Genomic DNA, 22,985 nt, shown 5'->3' with positions numbered 1-22,985 from the left:
ATCTGGCAGTGGAAGAGAGGGGGAGTGAAGTGGCTGCTGCCCCATTGTTTTGGGGGTCTCTTTGGTAGGGTTACCAGATTTCTTCTTTAAAAAAAGAGGACATATAGCCCCGCCCATTCCACCCCTGGCCCCTCCCCCACACAAACCTTGTGTCTCCTCCGAGCTCCAGTCCATGTCTAGAGGGCTTCTGTGCATGTGTGGTTGTTAATGCGATGATATCATGCTCATGTATGTATGCATGATCCCATCACGCCAACATGCACAGAGGCCCTCCAGACGTGACCCCAAGTTCAGGGCCTTCCAAAACACAGACAACTGCCGACAAATATCTTCCCATGATCTCATGAGACTAAACGGGAACTCACAGCAGCCATTTTTGATGACAGCTCTGCACAAGGCAGGAGCGTAGGAAGATCGCTTCTGCCCCACATCACCGCTAAACCACTAGGTAAGGTCTGGGGAGGTTTGGGACGCAGGAGGGAGGCAGGGATGGGTCAGAGTCTGCCCTAAAAGTTATCCGCGATTTTCCATATTCGCGGGCCGGCTCTGCCCCTAACCCTCGTGGATTTGGAGGGAGAAGTGTAGAGTGTTAAAAAATACTGCTGCTGTACACCAAGAACTGAAAGGGGCGTTTTAGGATGAGTGGTGAGGGCGGGCCGTGCGCTGACCTAGACTTTGTCGTACTGCAAGTATAACTGAAAGTTTAACGAGACTTCCTAGATAGAACTTATACGTTGTGACTTAGGCTATCTAAAAACAGGTATAATTGCCCAGAAGGTATCCAAAATGACCAGATAACCACTGCAGGGACAAAGTACAGACCCCCACACACTCCCTCAGTGATCACTCACACACTCCCCCCACCACCATACAAATCGGAATAAAACAGAACATCAGCACTTGTCCTAGGAAAGCCTAATAGAGCTGAACAGAGATGGCTTAAGTAGTCTTGGGGGTGGGCTAGTAAACTATAGAAAAGAGGACTCAGGCCCATAAGCCACTCTAGCCACTGCATTCATGGTAGAACATGTGCCCCCACTAACCCCCCCCAAACCCTACTGTACTATCATATAAGTGGCACCTGCAGCCATCAGGGCTATTGAGGTTGTAGACAGATGGATATAGTAAGTTTTGGGGTTCTCACCATGACCTGCAAGGGAGTTGTGAGATGTTTATATGGCAACTTTTTTGTAAAGTTCACAGCAGTGCCCTGTAAGGTGCCCCACTACTATGTTGCCATGTCTGGGTGGCCAGTCCATCACTTTGCCTGGCCCCTCCCATGTCTAAAAGATCTTGTTCTAGGCATTTTGGACTTGGACAAATTTTTGGACGAGAATGGGGTATAGACCACAGTTCTTCAACTGCCGGTCCGCGGACCGGTGTTGGTCCGCAGGAAATTTTTGCCGGTCCGCGCAGGGCCGACAAGATTGACTCACTTCAACTTCCTGCCGGTCCGCGCAGGGCCGGCAAGATCAACATCTGAAGCGTGCGCTGGGCCGGAGAGATCTTGGGGAGCCTCCCAACAGTGGCTTTCTCCCCTCTCTGCAGCTCTCCTTTACTTCCCAGCACAGAGATTCACGAAGGCAGCCTCGGGGCTTTTGCTGAGTCGCGGCTGCCTCTGATGATGCAACTTCCTCTTTCCTCAGAGGCGGCGCGACCCAACAAAGGACCCAAGGCTGCCTTCGTTAATCGCTGCGCTGGGAAGTAAGAAGAGCTGCTGGGAGGGGAGAAAACCACTATCAGAGTCTGGGAAGCTGCTGGGCAGGGGAAAAAAGAGACAGCTGCTACTGGAGAGGGAGAAGGTGAGATGCTGCTGGGAGGGGAGGAGGGAAAGGAATATGGGAAGCTGCAGGGCAGGGAAAAAAAGGGACAGTTGCTACTGGAGAGGAAGGAGAGATGCTTCTGGGAGGGGAGGAGGGAAAGGAATCTGGGAAGCTGCTGGGCAAGGAAAAAAGGGACAGCTGCTACTGGAGAGGGAGAAGGAGAGATGCTTCTGGGAGGGGAGGAGGGAAAGGAATCTGGGAAGCTGCTGGGCAAGGAAAAAAGGGACAGCTGCTACTGGAGAGGGAGAAGGAGAGATGCTTCTGGGAGGGGAGGAGGGAAAGGAATCTGGGAAGCTGCTGGGCAAGGAAAAAAGGGACAGCTGCTACTGGAGAGGGAGAAGGAGAGATGCTTCTGGGAGGGGAGGAGGGAAAGGAATCTGGGAAGCTGTTGGGCAAGGAAAAAAAGGGACAGCTGCTACTGGAGAGGGAGAAGGAGAGATGCTTCTGGGAGGGGAGGAGGGAAAGGAATCTGGGAAGCTGCTGGGCAAGGAAAAAAGGGACAGCTGCTACTGGAGAGGGAGAAGGAGAGATGCTTCTGGGAGGGGAGGAGGGAAAGGAATCTGGGAAGCTTCTGGGCAAGGAAAAAAAGGGACAGCTGCTACTGGAGAGGGAGAAGGAGAGATGCTTCTGGGAGGGGAGGAGGGAAAGGAATCTGGGAAGCTGCTGGGCAAGGAAAAAAGGGACAGCTGCTACTGGAGAGGGAGAAGGAGAGATGCTTCTGGGAGGGGAGGAGGGAAAGGAATCTGGGAAGCTTCTGGGCAAGGAAAAAAAGGGACAGCTGCTACTGGAGAGGGAGAAGGAGAGATGCTTCTGGGAGGGGAGGAGGGAAAGGAATCTGGGAAGCTGCTGGGCAAGGAAAAAAAGGGACAGCTGCTACTGGAGAGGGAGAAGGAGAGATGCTTCTGGGAGGGGAGGAGGGAAAGGAATCAGGGACACTGCTGGGCAAGGAAAAAAAGGGACAGCTGCTACTGGAGAGGGAGAAGGAGAAAGAGAGATGCTTCTGGGAGGGGAGGAGGGAAAGGAATATGGGAAGCTGCTGGGCAAGGAAAAAAAAGGGACAGCTGCTACTGGAGAGGGAGAAGGAGAGATGCTTCTGGGAGGGGAGGAGGGAAAGGAATCTGGGAAGCTGCTGGGCAAGGATAAAAAAGGGACAGCTGCTACTGGAGAGGGAGAAGGAGAGATGCTTCTGGGAGGGGAGGAGGGAAAGGAATCTGGGAAGCTGCTGGGCAAGGATAAAAAAGGGACAGCTGCTACTGGAGAGGGAGAAGGAGAGATGCTGCTGGGAGGGGAGGAAGGGAAGAGAGTTACTGCTGGACAGCAGAAGGAGGGAAGGGAGAATGAAAAAAGGAAGGAAACAGCTGGCGGAGAGATTAGAGGAGGGGAAGGGGAGACAGGCATGAGAAAGTAGAGAGATTGATGATAGGAAGGGGTCAGCAGAAAAATAAGCAGAGAGGGACAACGATGATAGATCTGGTGTAGGAGAGATAAAAATGAAGAGAGCAGTGAAGCTGGAATGAATCATGTAAAAAGGAGAGAGGGGGGCACAAGCTGGATGGAAAGGGGAGAGGGGCATAGAAAGAAGATACCATATGGAAGGGGGAGAGGACAGACAGTGGATGGAAGGGGCAGATGCTGGATTGAAGAGACAGAGAGGGCAGATGCTGGAAGGAAGAGAGTGAAAAGAAGATTGAAAGCAGAAACCAGAGACGACAAAAGGTAGAGAAAAATAATTTTATTTCTATTTTGTGATTAGAATATATCAGATTTGAAATATATATCCTGCTAGAGCTGGTGTTAGACATAACTGGGGACTGCAAAACCCAGGCAGTGCTTCTTTAGCTTCCAGCTGGCTTAGGGCGCTCTCTGACCAGGGGGCAGTTGCCCTAGTTGCACTCCCCTAAAACTATTCCTGTCATGTGTGACTTCAGTATTCTGTTAGCATGATATTTCTGTGTAGCATTCTGTAATAATTTGGCTTGTTCAGTTTTCTTGATAGTAGAGGGGATATATGTGAAGGGGAGGGGAGACAGGGGTTTTGTTGATCCTTGCTCTGAATTATTTGTATTTATAAAATGACAATTCTACAGAATATTGTTTCTTTTTATACTTTAATAAAATACATTCAATATAAAATCATAACTGAGGCTTGTGTGGATGGGATCAGATGATTTGTGGGGACCGACTTGTGGAGATGGGGCGGAAACGGGGTTTTTAAATTTTAGTCCTAGTAGTTTGCTGGTTCACAAAATAATTCTTTTTTTTCTGCCGGTCCACGGGTGTAAAAAGGTTGAAGAACACTGGTATAGACGACTTAGCGGCAAACAGCTGGACATATAAGCAGACGATTCTTTAAAAAAAAAAAAAAAGATATTTTGGATGTAGTTTTCGAGAATGGACTTTGGATGTGTCCAACTTTGGGCAACTAACATTCTAGGCCCAAAACAGACTTGGACGTATTTTTTTATTTTGCCCCTCTATGTGTGTGTGTGTGTGTGTATATATATATATATATTTTTTTTTTTCTCTGGCTGTAGTTCATGATAAAATTTTACATTAAAAACAAATTACAAGATTTGCCTGAATTATAGCTTTTGGGAGAGAAAGGCATGTTTTAGGCATCCTTGTTAAAAGCCGATGTTGCTTCCCCCTCCTCTCCTTTCCTGCAAAACCTGGTTTTATACTGACTGATTGAAAAAGTTTGAAGCAAGATGACGAACGATGCTGTATTTCCACAGAGAAACCAACTGCTAAAGCCATGTGTGTCACGCACCTACTGTATGATGTAAGCATATATTATGCTCAAACTAGGCATATGCTTATTGCGCTGCTTTGCTTTTCCCTGCACATGCGCATATTCACGCCTTTTTCCTTGTGTATTCTGCGCATTTGCTGATCACTATCACCAGCAACTCAACACATGTAAATTTAGTGAAAATTTGCTAGTCTGCCAACCTCATTTGTATGTACAATTTTTTGAGAATGACTCATGTTTTTAAAATCATTACAAGATCGCCTGCAACAGCGCCCCGTCAGTTTTTAACACGGATTTTTGAGAATTCCAGCCCTCGGAGAGCAAATGGATAGCTATTAAAGGGAAAAACCAGTGTCAGAAGCTCACAATCTTCAATATTTAAGTATCCTAGATGGAGTAAGCTAAGTTTTAAATACATGTGGATCCAAAAGTTTTGAAAGTTGGGGGAGGGTAGGATTAGAATATTGGTCTAGATCAGGAATCTCAAAGTCCCTCCTTGAGGGCCGCAATCCAGTCAGGTTTTCAGGATTTCCCCAATGAATATGCATTGAAAGCAGTGCATGCACATAGATCTCATGCATATTCATTGGGGAAATCCTGAAAACCTGACTGGATTGCGGCCCTCAAGGAGAGACTTTGAGACCCTACTCTAGATGATATTTTGGACCATTCTAACGGTAGGGAAAAGGGAGTTCACTGCCTAGAAAGCAACTTCAAACAACTCTGAAGCAGTTGAATATGATAGATATATTGAAACTAAAGCACTCAGGACAGAAGTGTTATACTTTTTATTCAGCAGTCCATCAGCTTTACACTAGAACTGATTATATTGTGTATTTGTAAGTAGGAACTTGTATCCTTTGGTTGATGGAGGGAAACTGGGATGTCATATACCAGGGGTGCTCAAAAGGTAGATCGCGAAGGCAATGCGAGTCGATCGTGGAGCCCATCCCAGACTCCGTGATAGACTCGCATTGCCTTCACGTTCTACCTGCTTCCCAATGCCGTAAAGAGGACGCTGAAGCGCCGAGCCAACCAACCTTCCTCACCCAACTTCAGTTCTGACATCGGAGAGGAAGTTCTGGGCCAGCCAATCGTCAGGTGGGGAAGGCTGGTCCCGGTGCTTCTGCGTCCTCTTTATGGTGTGAAAGCAGGGAGAGCTCAGAACGCGGCGGTGGCCTGATCCCTGATTGCGGCGGTGGTGGGGGCCTGTTCCCCAATGGCAATGGCTTGGGGGAGGGCAGGGAGAAAGAAAGAAAGAAAGAGAAAGAAAGAAAGGGAGGGCATGGAGAGAGAAAGAAAGACAGACATACAGAAAGAAAGGGGCATGGAGAGAGAAAGACAGACAGACAGACAAAGAAATGGGGTCAGGGAGACAGAAAGAAAGAAGGGGGAAGAGAGAGGGGAAGAAAAAGGTGGGGGAGGGAATGAGGTCTGGAGGAGAGGAAGCATACAGGAGGCTGAAAGAAGGGAAGAAATATTGGACTCATGAAATCACCAGACAACAAAGGTAGGAAAAATGATTTTATTTTCAATTTAGTGATCAAAATGTGTCCGTTTTGAAAATTTATATCTGTTGTCTATATTTTGCACCATGGCTCCCTTTTAATAAAGGGCAGTAGCGGATTTTAGCGTAAGGAGCCTATGAGCATTGAGAGCAGCACAGGGCATTCAGCGCAGCTCCCTGCGTTAAAAACCGCTATCGCTGTTTAGTAAAAAGGGCGGGGGTATATTTGTCTAGTTTTGTATAGTTCTTACTTAGGTGACATTGCATAAAGTCATCTGCCTTGACCTCTTTGAAAACCCCCGGAATATAAATGATAATTAACATTTTCTCTGCGTACAGTTTGCTTTGTGTTTTTTAAAATTTTATTGTTGATAGATCATTTTGACTTGGTCATTTTAAAAGTAGCTCGCAAGCCCAAAAAGCGTGGGCACCCCTGTCATATACTATCCTATATCATCATCAACCAATCTGGATTTCCATTAGCGGAGTAGAAGGGCAGGCTGAGGATAGATTTTGGAGATTAAATGAATCGCTGGTAGAGAGAAAGAAGTACTGTATATCCAGAAATATATTTATAAGCACCAACATCTGTCATCATTCCCTCTGTAATTCCTTCTTGTCCAATTTGACTAGATTGTAAGCTCTTTGAGCAGGGACTGTCTCTTCTGTGTTTTGATGTACAGCACTGCATATGTCTAGTACGGGGGTCGGCAACCTGCGGCTCCAGAGCCGCATGCGGCTCTTTTCCACCTTTGCTGCGGCTCCGGTAGTGTGTCACGCAGGCATGCAGTTACAAGTCCGGCGTCGCGGCGGGAAATAGCCATGCTGAGCAGTGAGCTCAGCACATACACAGATGAAAGCCTTGCTTGCTGATTGGTCCGGCGGCCCCGCCCCGCCGTGCCGCCGGACCAATCAGCAAGCAAGGCTTTCATCTGTGTAGTGCTGAGCTCACTGCTCAGCATGGCTATTTCCCGCCGCGACGCCTGAAAAAGAAATCATCCTGGCCGGGGTCGGTGTCATGCTCCGGAGATCTACAGCCTTCCTATCTCCCTCTCCCTTCTACCTGCTTCCGGCCACATCCCCTGCTCCGCGGCTCTCTTCGGCAACTCAGCAGCAGCTTCTGACGTCGGGGCCTACCCTCTGCGAGTCCCGCTTGTTTCAACTTCCTTTTTCCACAAAGGCGGGACTCGTAGAGGGAAGGCCTCGATGTCGGCAGCTTGTCTTGATCACTGCTGCTGACGAGTTGCTGAAGAGAGCCGCGGAGCAGGGGGGTGTTGCCAGGTGCAGGTAGAAGGGAGAGGGCCAGATGCAGGACTCGTGGGTGAGGGAGCAGAAGAGAGAGAGAAAGAGAGAGGGGAGGGAAACAAAAGGAAATATTTCATACTGGGCTGGGCCGGAGTGGAGGGAGGGTGGAAAGATTCTAGCTACAGGGTGCAGTAACAAAGGAAAAGGGGGGAAAGCTGAAAATGGAGATAGTAACACAAAGAAGAGAAAGGGTAAGCAGGACCTACTGAATAAGGATAGAGATACAGAGGGGACATGAAGAGGAGGTGAAATAGAGACATAGAAGTAATGCTGAAAAAGTGTGTGGGGGGAGATAAAGACATTGAAAGGGCAAATGGTGAACATGGCGTAAAGATAAGGACAGAGACAAATGAAGATTCTGAAAAAGTGGTGAGATAGGGATATAGGTGAGATGGACACAAAGAAGGGTGATGCTGGAAAATAGGTGGAATGGTAATTCTGACAGACACAGAAGGGAAATGCTGGATCAAGGAGAGATGGGGCTCAGGCTGGATGGAATGAGGAGAAATGCCTTGTTGGCCCGGAACTTCCTCTCCTACGTCAGAATTGACGTCAGGGAGCGGAATGCTGGTCAGCGCAACACTTCTGCAGGGAAAGCTTGGGACGGTGGTGGCTTGGGGGCTGTTCCCCGATTGCGGTGGCAGCAAACCGAGTGGCTTGGGGGACGGCACGGAGACAGAAAGAAGGGGGAACAGGGAGACAAAGAAAAAGTTGGGGGAGAGAATGAGGTCTGGAGGAGAGGAAACATACAGGAGGCTGGAAGAAAGGAAGAAAGATTGGATGCACAGTCAGAAGAAGAAAGTGCAACCAGAGACTCATGAAATCACCAAATAGCAAAGGTAGGAAAAATGATTTTATTTTCAATTTAGTGATCCTGTATATAGCATTAAGATAAGAAACAATATATGCAGTGTTAGATTTGTTTTATAATGGTTTTGCGGCTCCAAGTTTTTTTTTTCTTTTCGAAAACGGGTCCAAGTGGCTCTTTATGTCTTAAAGGTTGCAGACCCCTGGTCTAGTAGCACTAAACTGCCTGAACACTCAGTGACATCACAATGCATCTGAGTCAAACCCAGAATTCTTGATGTCATAATGTAGTTGTTTATGGTTCTTCCACCTGAGCACTGTGTTTCGATGCACCTTCTTGTGCAATTTGTCTTGACTAGATTGTAAGCTCTTTGTGCAGGGATTGTCTCTTCTGTGTTTTGATGTACAACATTGCATATGTCTAGTAGTGCTCTAGAAATGGTAAGTAATAATATTTACAAGTATCTCCAATATAATGATACGGGAAAGGTAGAAATTATTATGGTATGGGTTGTGCTGAAAGTGGTAATTAGAGGCTGCTTGATCAAATGGGGTGCCAGAAAAAAAAGCTGAAAAAGCTTAAAGAGCAATTGAATAGTAGGGAACAGTTGATAAAATTGGAGAGACTCCACCAATTAAAGGGAGGAGGGGGGGAAGGATATAGAAAGTTCAAGAAATGAGAAAAAGACTTTATAATCTTCAATTAGAAACTAAATTTTTATATTACCTTCTTCAAGCATACATTTTATGAATAATGTAAAAAAAAAAAAAAAAATCTAGTCACTTCTTAGCTAGACAACTCAAGAAGAGGGCCTTCCTGGCAAACATTCCCAAAATAAATGTGGGGTGGAGGGTGGGGGGAACATGTTCTATAGAGATGCAGAAATTAGGAAACTAATTTGAGTCATATTATAACCAGTTATGTACAAAGGAGGGAGGGGATTCACAAGATAGGGTGAGGAATTATTTGGCTCTGCCCAGGCTTACAGAGGAGGCACAGCTGAGATTGAATGCTCCCATTTCTAGAAGAGCAATGATTAAGCAATTACAGATGAACAAGGCACTAGGTTTAGATAGGTTTTGGGAGAGCATTTATAAGAATTTCATTAAAGAAATTTTGGGGTTTCTGGTTCATTTGTTAAGTGGATTCCTTCAGGTACAGACTCTGGGCCCTATCAATGAGGGTAGTGTGGATTTTGGTACTCCCTAAACTGGGAAGAACCCCTCACGGTGAAGATCTTACTGCCCTATTTTGCTTCTGAATATGGATATACAACTCTGAAAAAATCTTGGCCAAGAGGCTAGCGAAGTAATTTCGCTAATTCATGTGGACTGGTCAGGGTTTATCCCAATGAGATAGGATGTTGATAAGGGGAAGAAGGCAGTTTTTCTCATAGTGATTCTCATTTAACAGGTTTAGTTGGGAGTAACATAGTAAATGACGGCAAATGAGGACCTGAATGGTCCATCCAATCTGCCCATTGGTTATATACATTAAAAATTAATGATTAAATTAACTTGTCTCTTCTTTGATATTTTTGGAAAATAGACTGTAAAGTCCACCTGGTATTGTCCAAGGTAACAAATGCTGAAATTGCTGTCCAAGCTCACTTGTGGGAGATGATGGAGGGATGAGCAAGGGGGCATTTTTGGAAGGAGTTTGGCAATTAGATGATAGGCCTGAGGTGAGGAATAAAGTGAATGGGGAGTACTCCCCTGTGTTTGACTTGGATAGGATTATTTGACAGGGGTGCCCCCTCTCCCTTTTGCTATCTTGGTGGAACCCCTAGCTGTGAAACTGAGGGAGAACATAGACATCTGAGAAATTCAGGTGGAAGAGCAAACCCACAAATTAGCATTGTTTGCATATGACCTGCTGGTGTATGTAGCCCAAACCAGAGTGACCCTCCCAATTCTGCTGTCTGAATTGAATGCAATAAAAACCCACCTCGTTCCTTGACCCTCTGTGAGAGTGTGCCAGCCCAAATTTCCCAGACCTTATGAAAAAGGGCATTGGCCCTCCACTGTCTCGCGTCTCAAATGCTGATGTGCTTCATCCTACCGTACCATGTACTGTCGCACTTTATATTGCCTATCATATAATGCTCTACTCTACCAAGTCCCCTCTGGTGGTATAATGTATAGCCTCCACTATGCAAGATCTCATCATACTAGGTATTATGCCTGACCATGCCATGTTTTGTCATACAATGTTTGCCACATTTTGTCATACTGTCACCTTTTCTCTCTCACTCGACGTGTAATTAAACTCTGGAATTTGTTGTCAGAGAAAGTGGTGAAAGCAGTTAGCTTAGCAGGGTTTAAAAAGGTTTGGAAATCCACTGCTTATTCCTAGGATAAGCCGCATAAAATTGTTTTACTCTGGGATTTTGCCAGGTACTTGTGACCTGGATTGGCCACTGTTGGAAACAGGATACTGGACTTGATGGACCTTCGATCTGTCACAGTATGGCAACTCGTATGTCCTTTTAAAAAAGATAGAGTAAAGAAATGCTGTAGAGGGAGGGATCATAGGGGCAGGTACATGGGGTAATGCAGGAAATGGGGAGGAATAGAGATGCAGAGGGGATGATGCTGGATGGAAGAGAGTGAGGTGAGAAGAGAGACGAAGGAAATGGTGCATATAGATGGAGGGGAGGCGAAAAGAGTGGGAGGAGATGGTGCACATGGATGGTGGAGAGGGGATGGGAAGAAGCCAGAGGAGATGGTACACGTAGATGGAGGAGGGTGATGGGAAGAAATTGGGAGGAGATGGTGCATATAGATGGAGGACAGGGAAAAATAGATTTGAGAAGGAGGCAGAAAAATGGAAGAAAGCAGAATGTGAGAAATCTTTAGATGGATGTAAGACAAATCTTTAGATGGATGTAAGACAAACTTAAGAAGGGAGAGAAAAAGAAATAGCAAATGAACAAGGAGCCTTGGAAACAGAATTAAGAAAACAGAGAGAGGGAAGAACAAGCAGAGACCGGGAAAAGGATGATTAGAAAAATAAATGATCAGACAAAGGTAGGAAAAATTATTTTCTTTTAATGAACGAAGTATATCACTGTTGAGTATTTACTTCTGATGTGTTTGCATTTTGCACTTTACAGGAAGAAATGCTTTTTTTTTTGTTTGTTTTTCTTTGGAGGTGCAGTGCATGCAGTCTGGCATCTTAGGACACGGTCCTAGCTAGGTACATGCAGCTGCTGAGATCACACAGGACAGAAGAGAAGTGGTTTCTAAAATTGCTCTCCATCCATTGGCCTCCCATGCTCAGCTGTAACTCAGGGCATGTTTCTGGGTTGCTACACTTCTGTCTTAGTCTTTTGTTTTGTAGTCACTTATTCGTATTTGAAGAGGGGCTATCTTTGTTCTGCATGTGTGACCGAGGGCAAGTGTTCTGAAGGAGTTGGATATCTACATGCAATGGTTTGTGATGTGGCCCCACGAAGCAAGATATTCATTGGCTCTTCTTCAGCGTTTTTGGACCCCCAAATGGCCCTGACTTAAAAGTGAACACCGCTGACCTAACTGAACAATCCTGCCAGGCATCCTGAAAGGATGCTGAAACAACAGGTTTTTTTTATATTGTATAGCAAACAATGAATATCCCTTTTGTTGTATTATCCTGCGTAATGTAGTTATTTTTTATTTTGTAATTTTACGGCCAGCTTAAAACTTGGTTAGCTATTATAATATTAATGGTCTCTTCCTGTTCCAAGTAGCACAATAGAGGAGTTTGTTATTGCAGTCCCACTAACTGGTAGAGCATATACTGGCACAAGGTTTGTTGCAATGTTTCCTGGCTCAAGAGTTAGGAAACAGGACGTCTGAGGTTTTACACTGCACTTGGTTTATTATTGATGATGCAAGACTTGCTTCCTAACGGAGTATTCAAATTATAATCCAATAAATTGCTTGTAGATAGTGAAGGTGCTCCTGGAATTAGTGGTTGAAATCAAAGCAGGAGGTCCATATCTCTTGTGTTCCAATCCCCTCTCTACCTCTGACACTCTAACTTTGATCTAGTCCCACTATCTTTTTTTTCCTCAGTGTCCCTGTTGCAGTCAAATTTTCATGTATTGTCTGGGCACTAAATCTGTTCTGGAATATCCATTCACTGGTGGCTACAGTCTGTTTTTGCATGTGTCAGCAGTTTGCACTGGGCCTCAGCATAATATTTTCTAAAACTCACTTTATTAATTGTAGTAGTAAATTGGAATGAACTGAAGGTGCTACGGAGCGTGCCAAATCTTTTAGCTTAACCGTTTCTCTACATGTTAACTTTTACAGGCACCCTCCCCCCTCAAACTGACCACACTGCCACGTATAATTCTGGGATTTTAAGTCATAGCTTTATTTGTGCACTTAAGCCAAGTCATTAAGAAACCTGCTTAGGACCTCCCGTCCCCATTCTCTCTTGAGCCAGGAAAACATTGCAACAAACCTTGTGCCAGTATATGCTATACCAGTGGTTTTCAACCTTTTTACACCCGTGGACCGGCAGAAATAAAAGAATTATTTTGTGAACCAGCAAACTACTAGGACTAAAATTTAAAAACCCCGTTTCTGCCCCATCTCTGCAAGCTCGGTCACCTCAGTAACTATAGAAAAATAGACAAATATAGTGCAAAATATAAACAGCAGATAAAAATTCTCAAAACTGACACGTTTTGATCACTAAATTGAAAATAAAATCATTTTTCCTACTTTTGCTGTCTGGTGATTTCATGAGTCTCCGGTTGCGTTTCCTTCTGTCTGTGTATCCTTTCTTTCATTTCTTTCTTTCTGCACTCAGGCCCAAGAATTGTCCCTTTCTATTCCCTCCCTCTTTCCTTCCTATGTCTTTAGTGCCCCCAGTGCCTCCTTCCCATGTCCTTAGTACCCCTTCCTGTCTTTAGTGCCCCCAGTGCATCCTTCCCATGTCTTTAGTGCCCCCAGTGCCTCCTTCCTATGTCCCTCTCACTGCTTTCCACACTTTGTCCCACCCCCATCCCCGAAGCCAGCCTGCCTGCCTGTCTACCTCTCTCCCTCCCTCCCTAGCCAAAGCCAGCCTGCTTGCCTGCCTACCTCCTACCCTCCCTGTCGCGCAAAAAAAAAAAAAAAGCCTCCCTCCTTCCTTTCCCCGGGTCAGCTGCTATCTTACCGCTCTGCTGCTGCTGCTGCTGCTGCTAAAGCCGACAGGAAGTCTTCTTTCCGACGTCAATTCTGACATCGGAGAGGACGTTCTGGGCCAGCCAGGCAGTGATTGACGTCGGAAAGAAGACTTCCTGTTGGCTTTAGCAGCAGCAGCAGGGCGGTAAGATAGCAGCTGACCTGGGGAAAGAAAGGAAGGAGGGGGGCTTTTTTTTTGCGCGCGACAGGTAGGGACAGGGTCTGAAAACGGGACCTATGGTCACTTTAATCTTGCCGGCCCTGCGCGGACCGGCAGAAATTCCCTGTGGACCAACACCGGTCCGTGGACCGGCGGTTGAAGAACAGTGTGCTATACCATTTAGTGGGACTGCAATAATAAACTCCTCTATTGTGCTATTTAGAAGGGTGGAAGAAGAGCCACCAAATATCTTCCTACATGAGGGCCACGACATCCAGCCCCTCAGTAACACCTGCCGCCAGTTACATGCAGAACACAGAGAGTTCCTCTTCAAATAAGATAGGAATGTAGGAATATATAGACCCTTTAAGTTTAAGTTGAATTGGTTAGTGGTTAGCTTTGCCTGTTGCAAATCCCTAGTGTCCATTGTTTGTTGCTTTTGGTGAGCCTGGTAGCTTGGGATTCCCTGATGTGATAAGTGATATTTTACTTGTTCTCGGAGAAAGTGAAATTACCGGTAGCAGGTGCTCTCTGAGGACAGCATGCCACACATTACCCCTCCTCCCCTATGAGTTGTATTTTCTGAGTGTTACTGTTCTATTGCAGGAAGACACTCAAGTGAGCGTGGAATGAAGCTGCCAAAGTTTTCTGGGTTTTTTTGAACACCGAGTAGTGTTTGTGCTGTGCTCTCCCATATGTGGTAATGCATGTCCTGCCACAAGTTGAGTAATTTTGCTTTCTCGCATTCCCCTTTTACTTTTTTCCTATGATGTCCTCTTGTCCTTGAGCAGTTCAGTCTATGGAAAATGCTACCCTCCAGTATTTTATTGAAGTCTAATTGATATTTCAGTGTTTGACGTGTGCTAATATAGCAGTGACTGACAGAGGTAAGGGACGGTAGTTCCTCCCTTTTGTGTGTACCTTTGAAATATGGAACTGTACATAACCTACCTGGCTTTCTCTTTAAAAAGTTGATAAGAACCAGTATATCTTATCAGTTCTTTGACATTAGGATAAGTGTGTGCCTGCTTACATGGGCTAGGTGTATTAAAGTCCAAAGAACATTTGAAGTGGGTGGGGTAGAGTAAAGTGAATGAAAGGAGAGCACGGTGCCCCAACCTGAAACAAGAAAAACCACACCTAATGTAAACCTTCAGGTTATAAAACTAGTGTTGCTTTTGTCACAGGGTGTATAGAGACTTATAGGATAATGGATCGCATGAGAGCTCTCCAGTATTCTCTACCCTACTCTATATTGACAATTTTGCAGAACTTGATTTTATATTTAAATCCTATAATGATGAGTTTGATGAAGGCCTTGTGAAAATAACTTTTGCAATCAGGATATGGGAGTCCCAATTCTGGGCCATATATTGTTTCTGTGGAAAGAGGATGTTCTTAGAATTCTTTGCTCCTGTTAACGGAACAGATGAAGAGGTTTCAATGTAGAACCCAAGTGTTTCATATCCCAAACCGCCTAATGTTCTTTCTTTTTTTCTCCAGTTTGAATAATGATAATAAGACTGTGTCCAGAGTGTGTTTGCAGAAAGCTACTTTACCATGGCAGAATAGATTTCATAAGCAAGTCTCCAAAGGATTTGCATTATATTAAGTCCAAAAATATTCTGCCAAATTTCATTTTGTAGTTAAATAACAAAAGAGGAAGTCTGAGAGAAGCTACTACCGTGTTTCCCTGAAAATAAGACCTACCCCAAAAATAAGCTCTAGCATGATTTTTGGGGTACGTCTTAATATAAGCCCTACCCCAAAAATAAGCCCTAGTTAGATTGCTCCCTAACCCCCCCATCCCCCTGCATAGTGTCTTTCCATCTCTCCCTCCCATCCGAACCCTGCCGACCCTCCCACTTCAAAACCGACATGCCTCCCGTCAAACAGCAGCGTCAGCACCATTTTAAACAGGCTGCTTTGCGGTTTTTCCTGCTGGGTCCTACCCTCTGCCACCTCACTGATGATGTCATCAGCGACATGGCACAGGGAAGGCCCTGGCGGGAGAAAGCCACGAAGCAACTTGTTTAGAGTGTTGCCTACGCTAATGTTTGGAGGGAGGTATGTCGATCTCGTGGCGATGCGGCAGAGAATAGGACCCGGCGGGAGAGGACCACGAAGCAGCCTGTTTAAAGTGCTGCTAATGCTACTGTTTGGCGGGAGGTTTATCATGGTGGGAGGGTCGGCGTGATTCTGCTGCGTGGGGGAGTTTGGGAGGGAGGGATAGAAAGATGCTGCAGAGGGAAGGCACAAGAGGATGGGTGAGAGGGGAGGAAAGATACATATGTGGGGGAGAGAAAAAGAGGAAGAATAGGGGTGGAGGTGAGGAAGGGAGAGATGATCATTGTACATGAAAAAATAAGACATCCCCCGAAAATAAGCCCTAGTGCATTTTTTGGACCCAAAATTAATATAAGACACTGTCTTATTTTTGGGGAAACACGGTATTTGGGTCTCTTCTATATATTTGTGATCTGATGAAGCCACTGTTGGAAACAGGATACTGGGTTAGATAGAACATTGGTCTGATCCAATATGTCTGTTTTTATGTTCTTATGTTAATTCTTTTGCATCCATATAACAGAACATAACTTTATTTTTCTATACCGCCTTAATCAAAAGAATTTCCAAAAAAAAAACTGGACAATCAGTGAAATACAAAATACAGTCAAACCTCGGTTTGCGAGTGTTTTGCAAGATGAGCAAAACATTCTCGCAAATCTTGTCTCGCAAACTGAGTGTTGACTTGATTTGCGAGCACCCCCCCCCCCCCAATAACCAGCATCGCTTCCCCTCCGTGTGAACCGGCACCACCTGCCCGAACAACTTCAAACTTACACCCCTGTCTGACACCGGCACGCAGCCCACAGGACGTGCCAGTGCCGCTCGAAGAAGTTCCTGCCTCTGCTGGGCCTTGAGCATGCATCTGCGCATGCTCAAGGCCATCTAGTTCTCCCTCTCGCCGGTGCCAGACAGAAGGGTAAGTTTGAAGGTGGGGGTGGGTGGGTGCCGGTTCGCGCGGGGGGGGGGGGGCCCTGTGTTAGCTGGGGGGGGGAGGGGAGATGCCGGTTCTCGGTGGGGGGGTGATGGAGTAGCGCCGCTGGCCTCGGGAAGGGGAGGGTGGGAACGTATCAAGTGAGTTTCCCTTAGTTCCTATGTGGAAACTCGCTTTGATATACGAGTATTTTGGTTTACGAGCATGCTTCTGGAACGAATTATGCTCGTAAACCAAGGTTCCACTGTAATAAGAAAAGGAATACAGCCTGTTATATTAAAAAGACATTAAAAATTTTAAATTAATTATATTAAAGATAAAAGCACAGATTAAGAAATAAATTTGTCAAATAATACTGTCTTAATTTCGTTTCTAAAAGCGCCACAGAACAGCATGGACAGTTGTTTTTTTGTTTTACATAATTTAGCTGTGGGATCTGCTGTCAGAGAATATGTTCAAAGGGACCAACTTAGTGGGATTCAAAAGAGGATTGAACAAGTTTCTGGAGAAAAAAAAAAATCCAATAAACAGATATTTGGGAGAGCCCTTGTTCTTTCTTGGAATTGAACTGTGAGAAATAGATCTACATTTTTGGGGTCTGCTGAGGACTAGCGATTCAGACTGACTTCTGTTGGATACAGGATTGGGATTTGATATATGGCTTGGCAAGATGTATTAAGAGGTTTACTATCAGGTACCCTATCTGTTCCGGCAGGCTCACAGTCTTTCTAATGTACCTGGGGCAGTGGATGATTAAGTGACTTGCTCAGGATCACAAGGAGCAGCACGGGGTTTGAACCCACATCCTCAGGGTGCAGAGACTGTAGCTCTAAACTAAACTAAACTAAACCTTAGGTTTGTATACCGCACCATCTCCGCAAGTGCAGAGCTCGGCACGGTTTACAGAGGTTGAGAGGAAAGGAACTACAAAGGGATATAGGAGAGGGACTGAGAAGATAGAGGGGGAACAGGGTACTAGAGAACGGGAGGAGATTAGATTTTTGAAAAGAGCCAAGTTTTCAAGTGTTTGCGGAAGGATTGGAGGGAGCTAGAATTTCTGAGTGGGGATGAGAGGTTGTTCCAGAGTTCTGTGGTTCTAAAGGGGAGGGATGTTCCAAGTTTTCCTGTGCGGGATATACCTTTTGTAGATGGGAAAGATAGTTTTAGTTTTTGGGAGGATCTAGTGGAGAGTGGGTTTGAGGAATTCCAGAAGAGTGGGATAACGGGAGGGAGGACGCCATGTAGAATCTTGAAGGCTATGCAGGCACATTTATAGAGGACTCTGGAGTATACTGGGAGCCAGTGAAGCTTGGAGAGGAGTGGGGAGACGTGATCGAACTTGCCTTTTGCGAAAATAAGCTTGGCCGTGGCGTTCTGAATTAGCTGAAGTCTATGGAGGTTTTTCTTAGTTAGGCTTATATAGATGGAGTTGCAGTAGTCCAGTTTAGAGAGGATGGTGGATTGAACGAGGATGGCGAAATGAGAATGATGAAAGCAGGATCTTACTTTCCTCAACATATGGAGGCTAAAGAAGCATTTTTTTACCAGGGAGTTGAGGTGATCATTGAAGGAGAGAGAGGAGTCTAAGATGATGCCTAGGACTTTGCTTGAAAACTCAAGCTGAAGAGTGGGGCCGGAAGGTAGTGGGATGGAGGTGGGTAAATGATCTGAAATTGGGCCGAGCCAAAGTAGTTTTGTTTTGGACTCATTCAGTTTCATTTGTACAGATTGGGCCCAGGATTGGAGGTTCGTAATACATGTGGATATGTTCTCAGCGAGGTTAAAGAGGTTGGAGTCGGTCTCGAGGAGGATGAGGATGTCGTCAGTAGACCTTGATCTGCTTCGGCACAGCTTTCTTATGTTTTTATTGATTTGTAGTTATGTGAACTAGTTACAATAGGTATTTGATTTGAGGTAACATGAAGAGAAAGTATAGAATATGCATAATGTTCTAACCAAAGCCCACATATTTTACTACTTTCCTCACAAATCTAAATTCAAGTTTTGGTGACTTGAATAAATGGGATTTAGGTTTTCTGTGTGAAGAAATAAATTTAAAGGGATGAATCAAACTATTTTTGTGGTAAACACTTGCATCTCTTTGTCATAATTTTATGATGTTTCATAGGTAATTGTGTAAAGATCTTTTATAATGGTTGTATTTTATTGGTTTGTGCTGCTTTGGCTAGGAAGTTCTTCTTTACCCAACGTGTGGTGGACACCTGGAATGCGCTTCCAGAGGGTGTAATAGGGCAGAGTACGGTACTAGGGTTCAAGAAAGGATTGGACAATTTCCTGCTGGAAAAGGGGATAGAGGGGTATAGATAGAGGATTACTGCACAGGTCCTGGACCTTTAGGCCGCCGTGTGAGCGAGCTGCTGGGCACGATGGACCTCAGGTCTGACCCAGCAGAGGCATTGCTTATGTTCTTAAACAAAACTGGATTAAACTCTTAAGGAGTACATTGTATAACTGGCACTATTAAGTGGCAGTAGGCATCCTACCACTGCCTAACTTACCCTCCCTTTTACAAAACTGTGATAGAGTTCCTATGAATGTTGAGAGCAGTGCAGAGTAGAGAATGACACGGGGAGCGATCCCCGCAGGGAGCTGTGGCGTGGCTGCGGTTTGGCTGCGGGTTATGGAGACTCCAAAGCCAAATCGCCGCAGACACGGGGACAAAAGTTTTCACCGCCCGCAAAAACGGTGAAAAGATTTGTCCCCGCAGGCCAATGTACCCCCTTCTAGGAACCGCTATTTACCTGTGTTTCACCGTGTTCGTGACCGGGTGTTTGATGTCTCCGCCATGTTGTCTGTCTCCTCCAACTCTCGATCCAACTTGCACGTTGCCGCATTGACTCCGCCCCCCAATATACTGGCTCCTCATTTGTCAGATCAACCCTTCCTGCCAATAGAACCCGCCCCCCCCGACGATCGCCGGCAGGAAGGTGCTCAGCCCTTCATGCCGACAGAACCAGCCCTCCCCAACGATCGCGGCAGGAGGGTACCCATCCCCTCCTGCCTACCCCAACAGCCCCCCTGACGATCGCAGCAGGAGGATATCCAACCCCTCCTGCCAGCTCCCCAACAGCCCCCCTATGATCACTGGTAGGAGGGTGCCCAACCCCTCCTGCCGGCCCCCCCCAACGGCCCCCTATATCGCCAATAGGAGGGTGCCCAACCCCTCCTGCCGGACCCTCCCCCAACAAACCCCGCCATCCCGAAACACCACCCTTAGTCTTACTTTCCAAGTTGGACCGGACAGCTCCTCGCTCGTCTGGCCAGCAGGCCTGCCTCCGTCCAAATGAGGCGGGCCCGCCCCTCCCCTCCCCTGCCTAACCCACAGGATCCTAGGGCCTGATTGGCCCAAGCACCTAAGGCCCCTCCTATAGCGGGAGTGGCTTTAGGTGCCTAGACCAATCAGGCCCTAGGATCCTGTGGGTTGGGCAGGGTAGGGGCGGGCCCGCCTCATTTGGACGGAGGCAAGCCTGCTGGCCATACGTGTGAGGAGCCGTCCGGTCCAACTTGGAAAGTAAGACTAAGGGGGTTCCGGGGTGGGAGGGTTCGTTGGGGGGGGGTCCAGCAGGAGGGGTTGGGTACCCTCCTGCCGGCGATCTTAGGGGAGGCCATTGGGAGGACCGGCAGGAGGGGTTGGGTACCCTTCTGCTGCGATTGTCGGGAGGGCCGTTGGGGGGGGGTCTACAGGAGGGGTTGGGTGCCCTCCTGCCGTGATCGCTGGGGGGAGGGGAGACTTGCAGCCGTAGCCGCGGTCACTATGCTAATCACGGCAGGGAGATCTTTGCCGCGATTAGGTACAGCGGCTGCGTCTTCTTACCATGTAGGCTAACATTGTAAGCATTAAAAGTACATGTCGTGTTTGTTTTTGTATAGTTATTAACTAATATTTAACTAAGTTTTAAAGTTTTAAAGAATGTTTCCTTTAAAGAATGTTTCCTTTATACGTAAATAAAGAAAAGTATATAAAATCGTACCCGTTTGAGGCTTTTATGTATGCAGCGGTGACGGTGACGGGGCGGTGAATGGGGTTGCAGTGGCGGTGACGGGGCGGTGAATGGGGTGGCAGTGGCGGTGACGGGGCGGTGAAGGGAATGGCGGTGACGGGGCGGTGTAGAGGATGGTGAGACGGGGACGGAGCGGTGACGGGGACCAATTTTTTCACCGTGTCATTCTCTAGTGCAGAGCATCCAGCATGATGGCCTGCACTAAAAAAATGCTACCACGGTTTTTAAAAGGGAGCGTTAGTATTTTAAATTGGTTCAATCTGCGCAGTAATTGACTGCGCCGATTAAAAAACAATTAAAAGGTAGTTAAAAATGGTGCCTTTGTCCTGACTAAAGAGGCGCCTAAGGGTGCCTATGGCCACTGTAGGTGTGGTTAACACTGGAAGTGACCTCTTTAGACACGATTCTCGTAGAAGGTAGGCGCCGGAAATGTATGCCTTTAAAACCCTGGCTTTTGTTTCTGGTGCCTACCTTTCATGTAGGCGCGATTCTACAAATGGCACCGTTGCGAGATTGACACACAATTGGCGGCCATTTTGTAGACAGCCACCGATAATGGCCCTATTTGTAGAATCAGACTCAATATTTTCCCACATTTCTTGAACAGGTAAGATTAATTGTACTCTGTTATACTTCCCAAAGCAACTGGTCCTGTGATAAAGCTGGGCTGGATTCTGCAAACATCACCTACATTGGCAACCACCTACAAAAATGCCACCAATCACATGTCAATCATGCTACGGCGCCATTTGCAGAATTGCACAGAGCATTAAAAATAGGCGTTGGTAATGTGCCAGGGTTTTAAAGGCATTCCTTGCACCTATGTTTGATAAGAATTGCATCTACAGGGGTGCCTAGTGGCACCTAAGGAAATCTCTGGTGTAAAACACGCCCTTAGGTGCCTCTGTAGATGTGATTATGGAATCCTTTTTTGAAGGTGCCTACAGGCGCCTACAGATCAGGCTGCTGATGTCCTGTCCTCAGAAGCACCTACAGTCAAAGTGGACATGGCTTGCAGTGGAAGTGACTGTAGGCATCAGTAGAGCCACTGTGGGTGCGATTCTCGTGTAAAATAGGCGCAGGAAATGTAGGCTACACAGGGCTGTGATTCTGCAACCGGTGCCGGTACATGATTGACATGCGACCGGCACTGGTTTTGGAGGCACTGACTGATATTGGTGTCAGTTGAAGAATCTGGCCCTTTGTGACTATACAGCAATCTTTACTTTGCTGGCACTTTGAGAACAACTCATTTTATTTTATTTATACATTTATTTTGTGATTTTCTTACATTCTAAGTGGATTACAACAACATATGAAATAATATAGTAAAATAAAGCAACATAAAATATGAAAACATAAAACAGACTAATCAATACATAAATAGCATTATTCTAAAAAATTTAAGTAAAACAGATCAGTTAAAACAGCACTAATTAGAGGAGAATAAGTAACTTTATTCCAAAAGTAATTTCAATGCTACAAATTTTTGTGTGTTGTAAGAAAAAGACAACTGAAAACTGATTCCTTTTTGCTCTTTATAGAGTTTAGCTGCCTGGAATCCTTCTGACCCAGAATGCCTCCTGCTCGTGGTGAAAGAGTTGATACAGCAATATCACCAGTACCAGTGTGGTCGGCTACGGGAAAGCTCTCGGCTTATGTTTGAGTATCAGACACTGCTGGCAGAGCCGGAGTATGGGGAAAACATGGAAATCTATGCTGGCAAGAAAAATAACTGGGTAAGCAAGTAAAAGTTTTATAACAACACTATGTAATATGTTTTGTTCCTGAGCGGTGAGTGTAATTTCCTAATTGCTCATGCCTGAAAGGTATAGAAAATGTATATTTTCATAAAGTTTTACTTTTGTGGCCAGGATAATCAAATTTTGCAGTTTACCTATTTAAAGTGTGAACATGCCAAATTTTCATTTTTTCATTCTTATAAAATCATAAAAAGCAACATATCAATAACAATTAACATGTATTTATATTGAAGTTGTACAAAGATGACCACAAGATTTAGAAGTGAATAGTTTTTTGAGATTTGCGATTATATTAGAAACAGAGAAACATGATGGCAGATAAAGGCTCAATGTCCCATCTAGTCTGTCCATCCACAGTAACCATTATCTCTTCCTCTCTTTAATTTTTGTAAGTCACTTTTGCTAATCAGCCCCCAGATGTAGTCTCCCATCATGGTAGCGGTGTTCAAAGTCTAGTATATCCTGGTGGAAGCACTCACCTTGCTCCTCTGACTATGCTCCTATGTTATCTATGAGTGTTTCAAGATGAGCATCAAGGACATGGACTTTGAGAGACATCCTATAGCCCATTTTACTGTAATTCACCAGATTCTCAATGAACTCCATATAATTTTTGATCTTGTGATTGCCCAGGAAGCCTTGAACCACATTTACAAAACTGTTCCAAGCCACTTTCACCTTCCTA

General features: G+C 45.7%; 1 protein-coding gene across 5 annotated transcripts in view; it reads left to right on the top strand.

Moving 5' to 3' along the window:
- Positions 1-22,985, top strand: part of BABAM2 (BRISC and BRCA1 A complex member 2) — a 467,557-nt gene that overhangs the window by 81,470 nt on the left and 363,102 nt on the right. For all 5 annotated transcript variants that reach the window (XM_033939322.1, XM_033939323.1, XM_033939325.1 and 2 more), the window contains one exon: positions 22,082-22,276. In XM_033939322.1, the coding sequence (XP_033795213.1) occupies positions 22,082-22,276 (195 nt within the window). The remainder of the gene's footprint in view (positions 1-22,081; positions 22,277-22,985) is intronic.

The sequence above is a fragment of the Geotrypetes seraphini genome, chromosome 3, assembly GCF_902459505.1.
Source record: "Geotrypetes seraphini chromosome 3, aGeoSer1.1, whole genome shotgun sequence".
NCBI lineage: Eukaryota > Metazoa > Chordata > Amphibia > Gymnophiona > Dermophiidae > Geotrypetes > Geotrypetes seraphini.
This window is presented reverse-complemented; position numbering and strand designations above follow the sequence as displayed.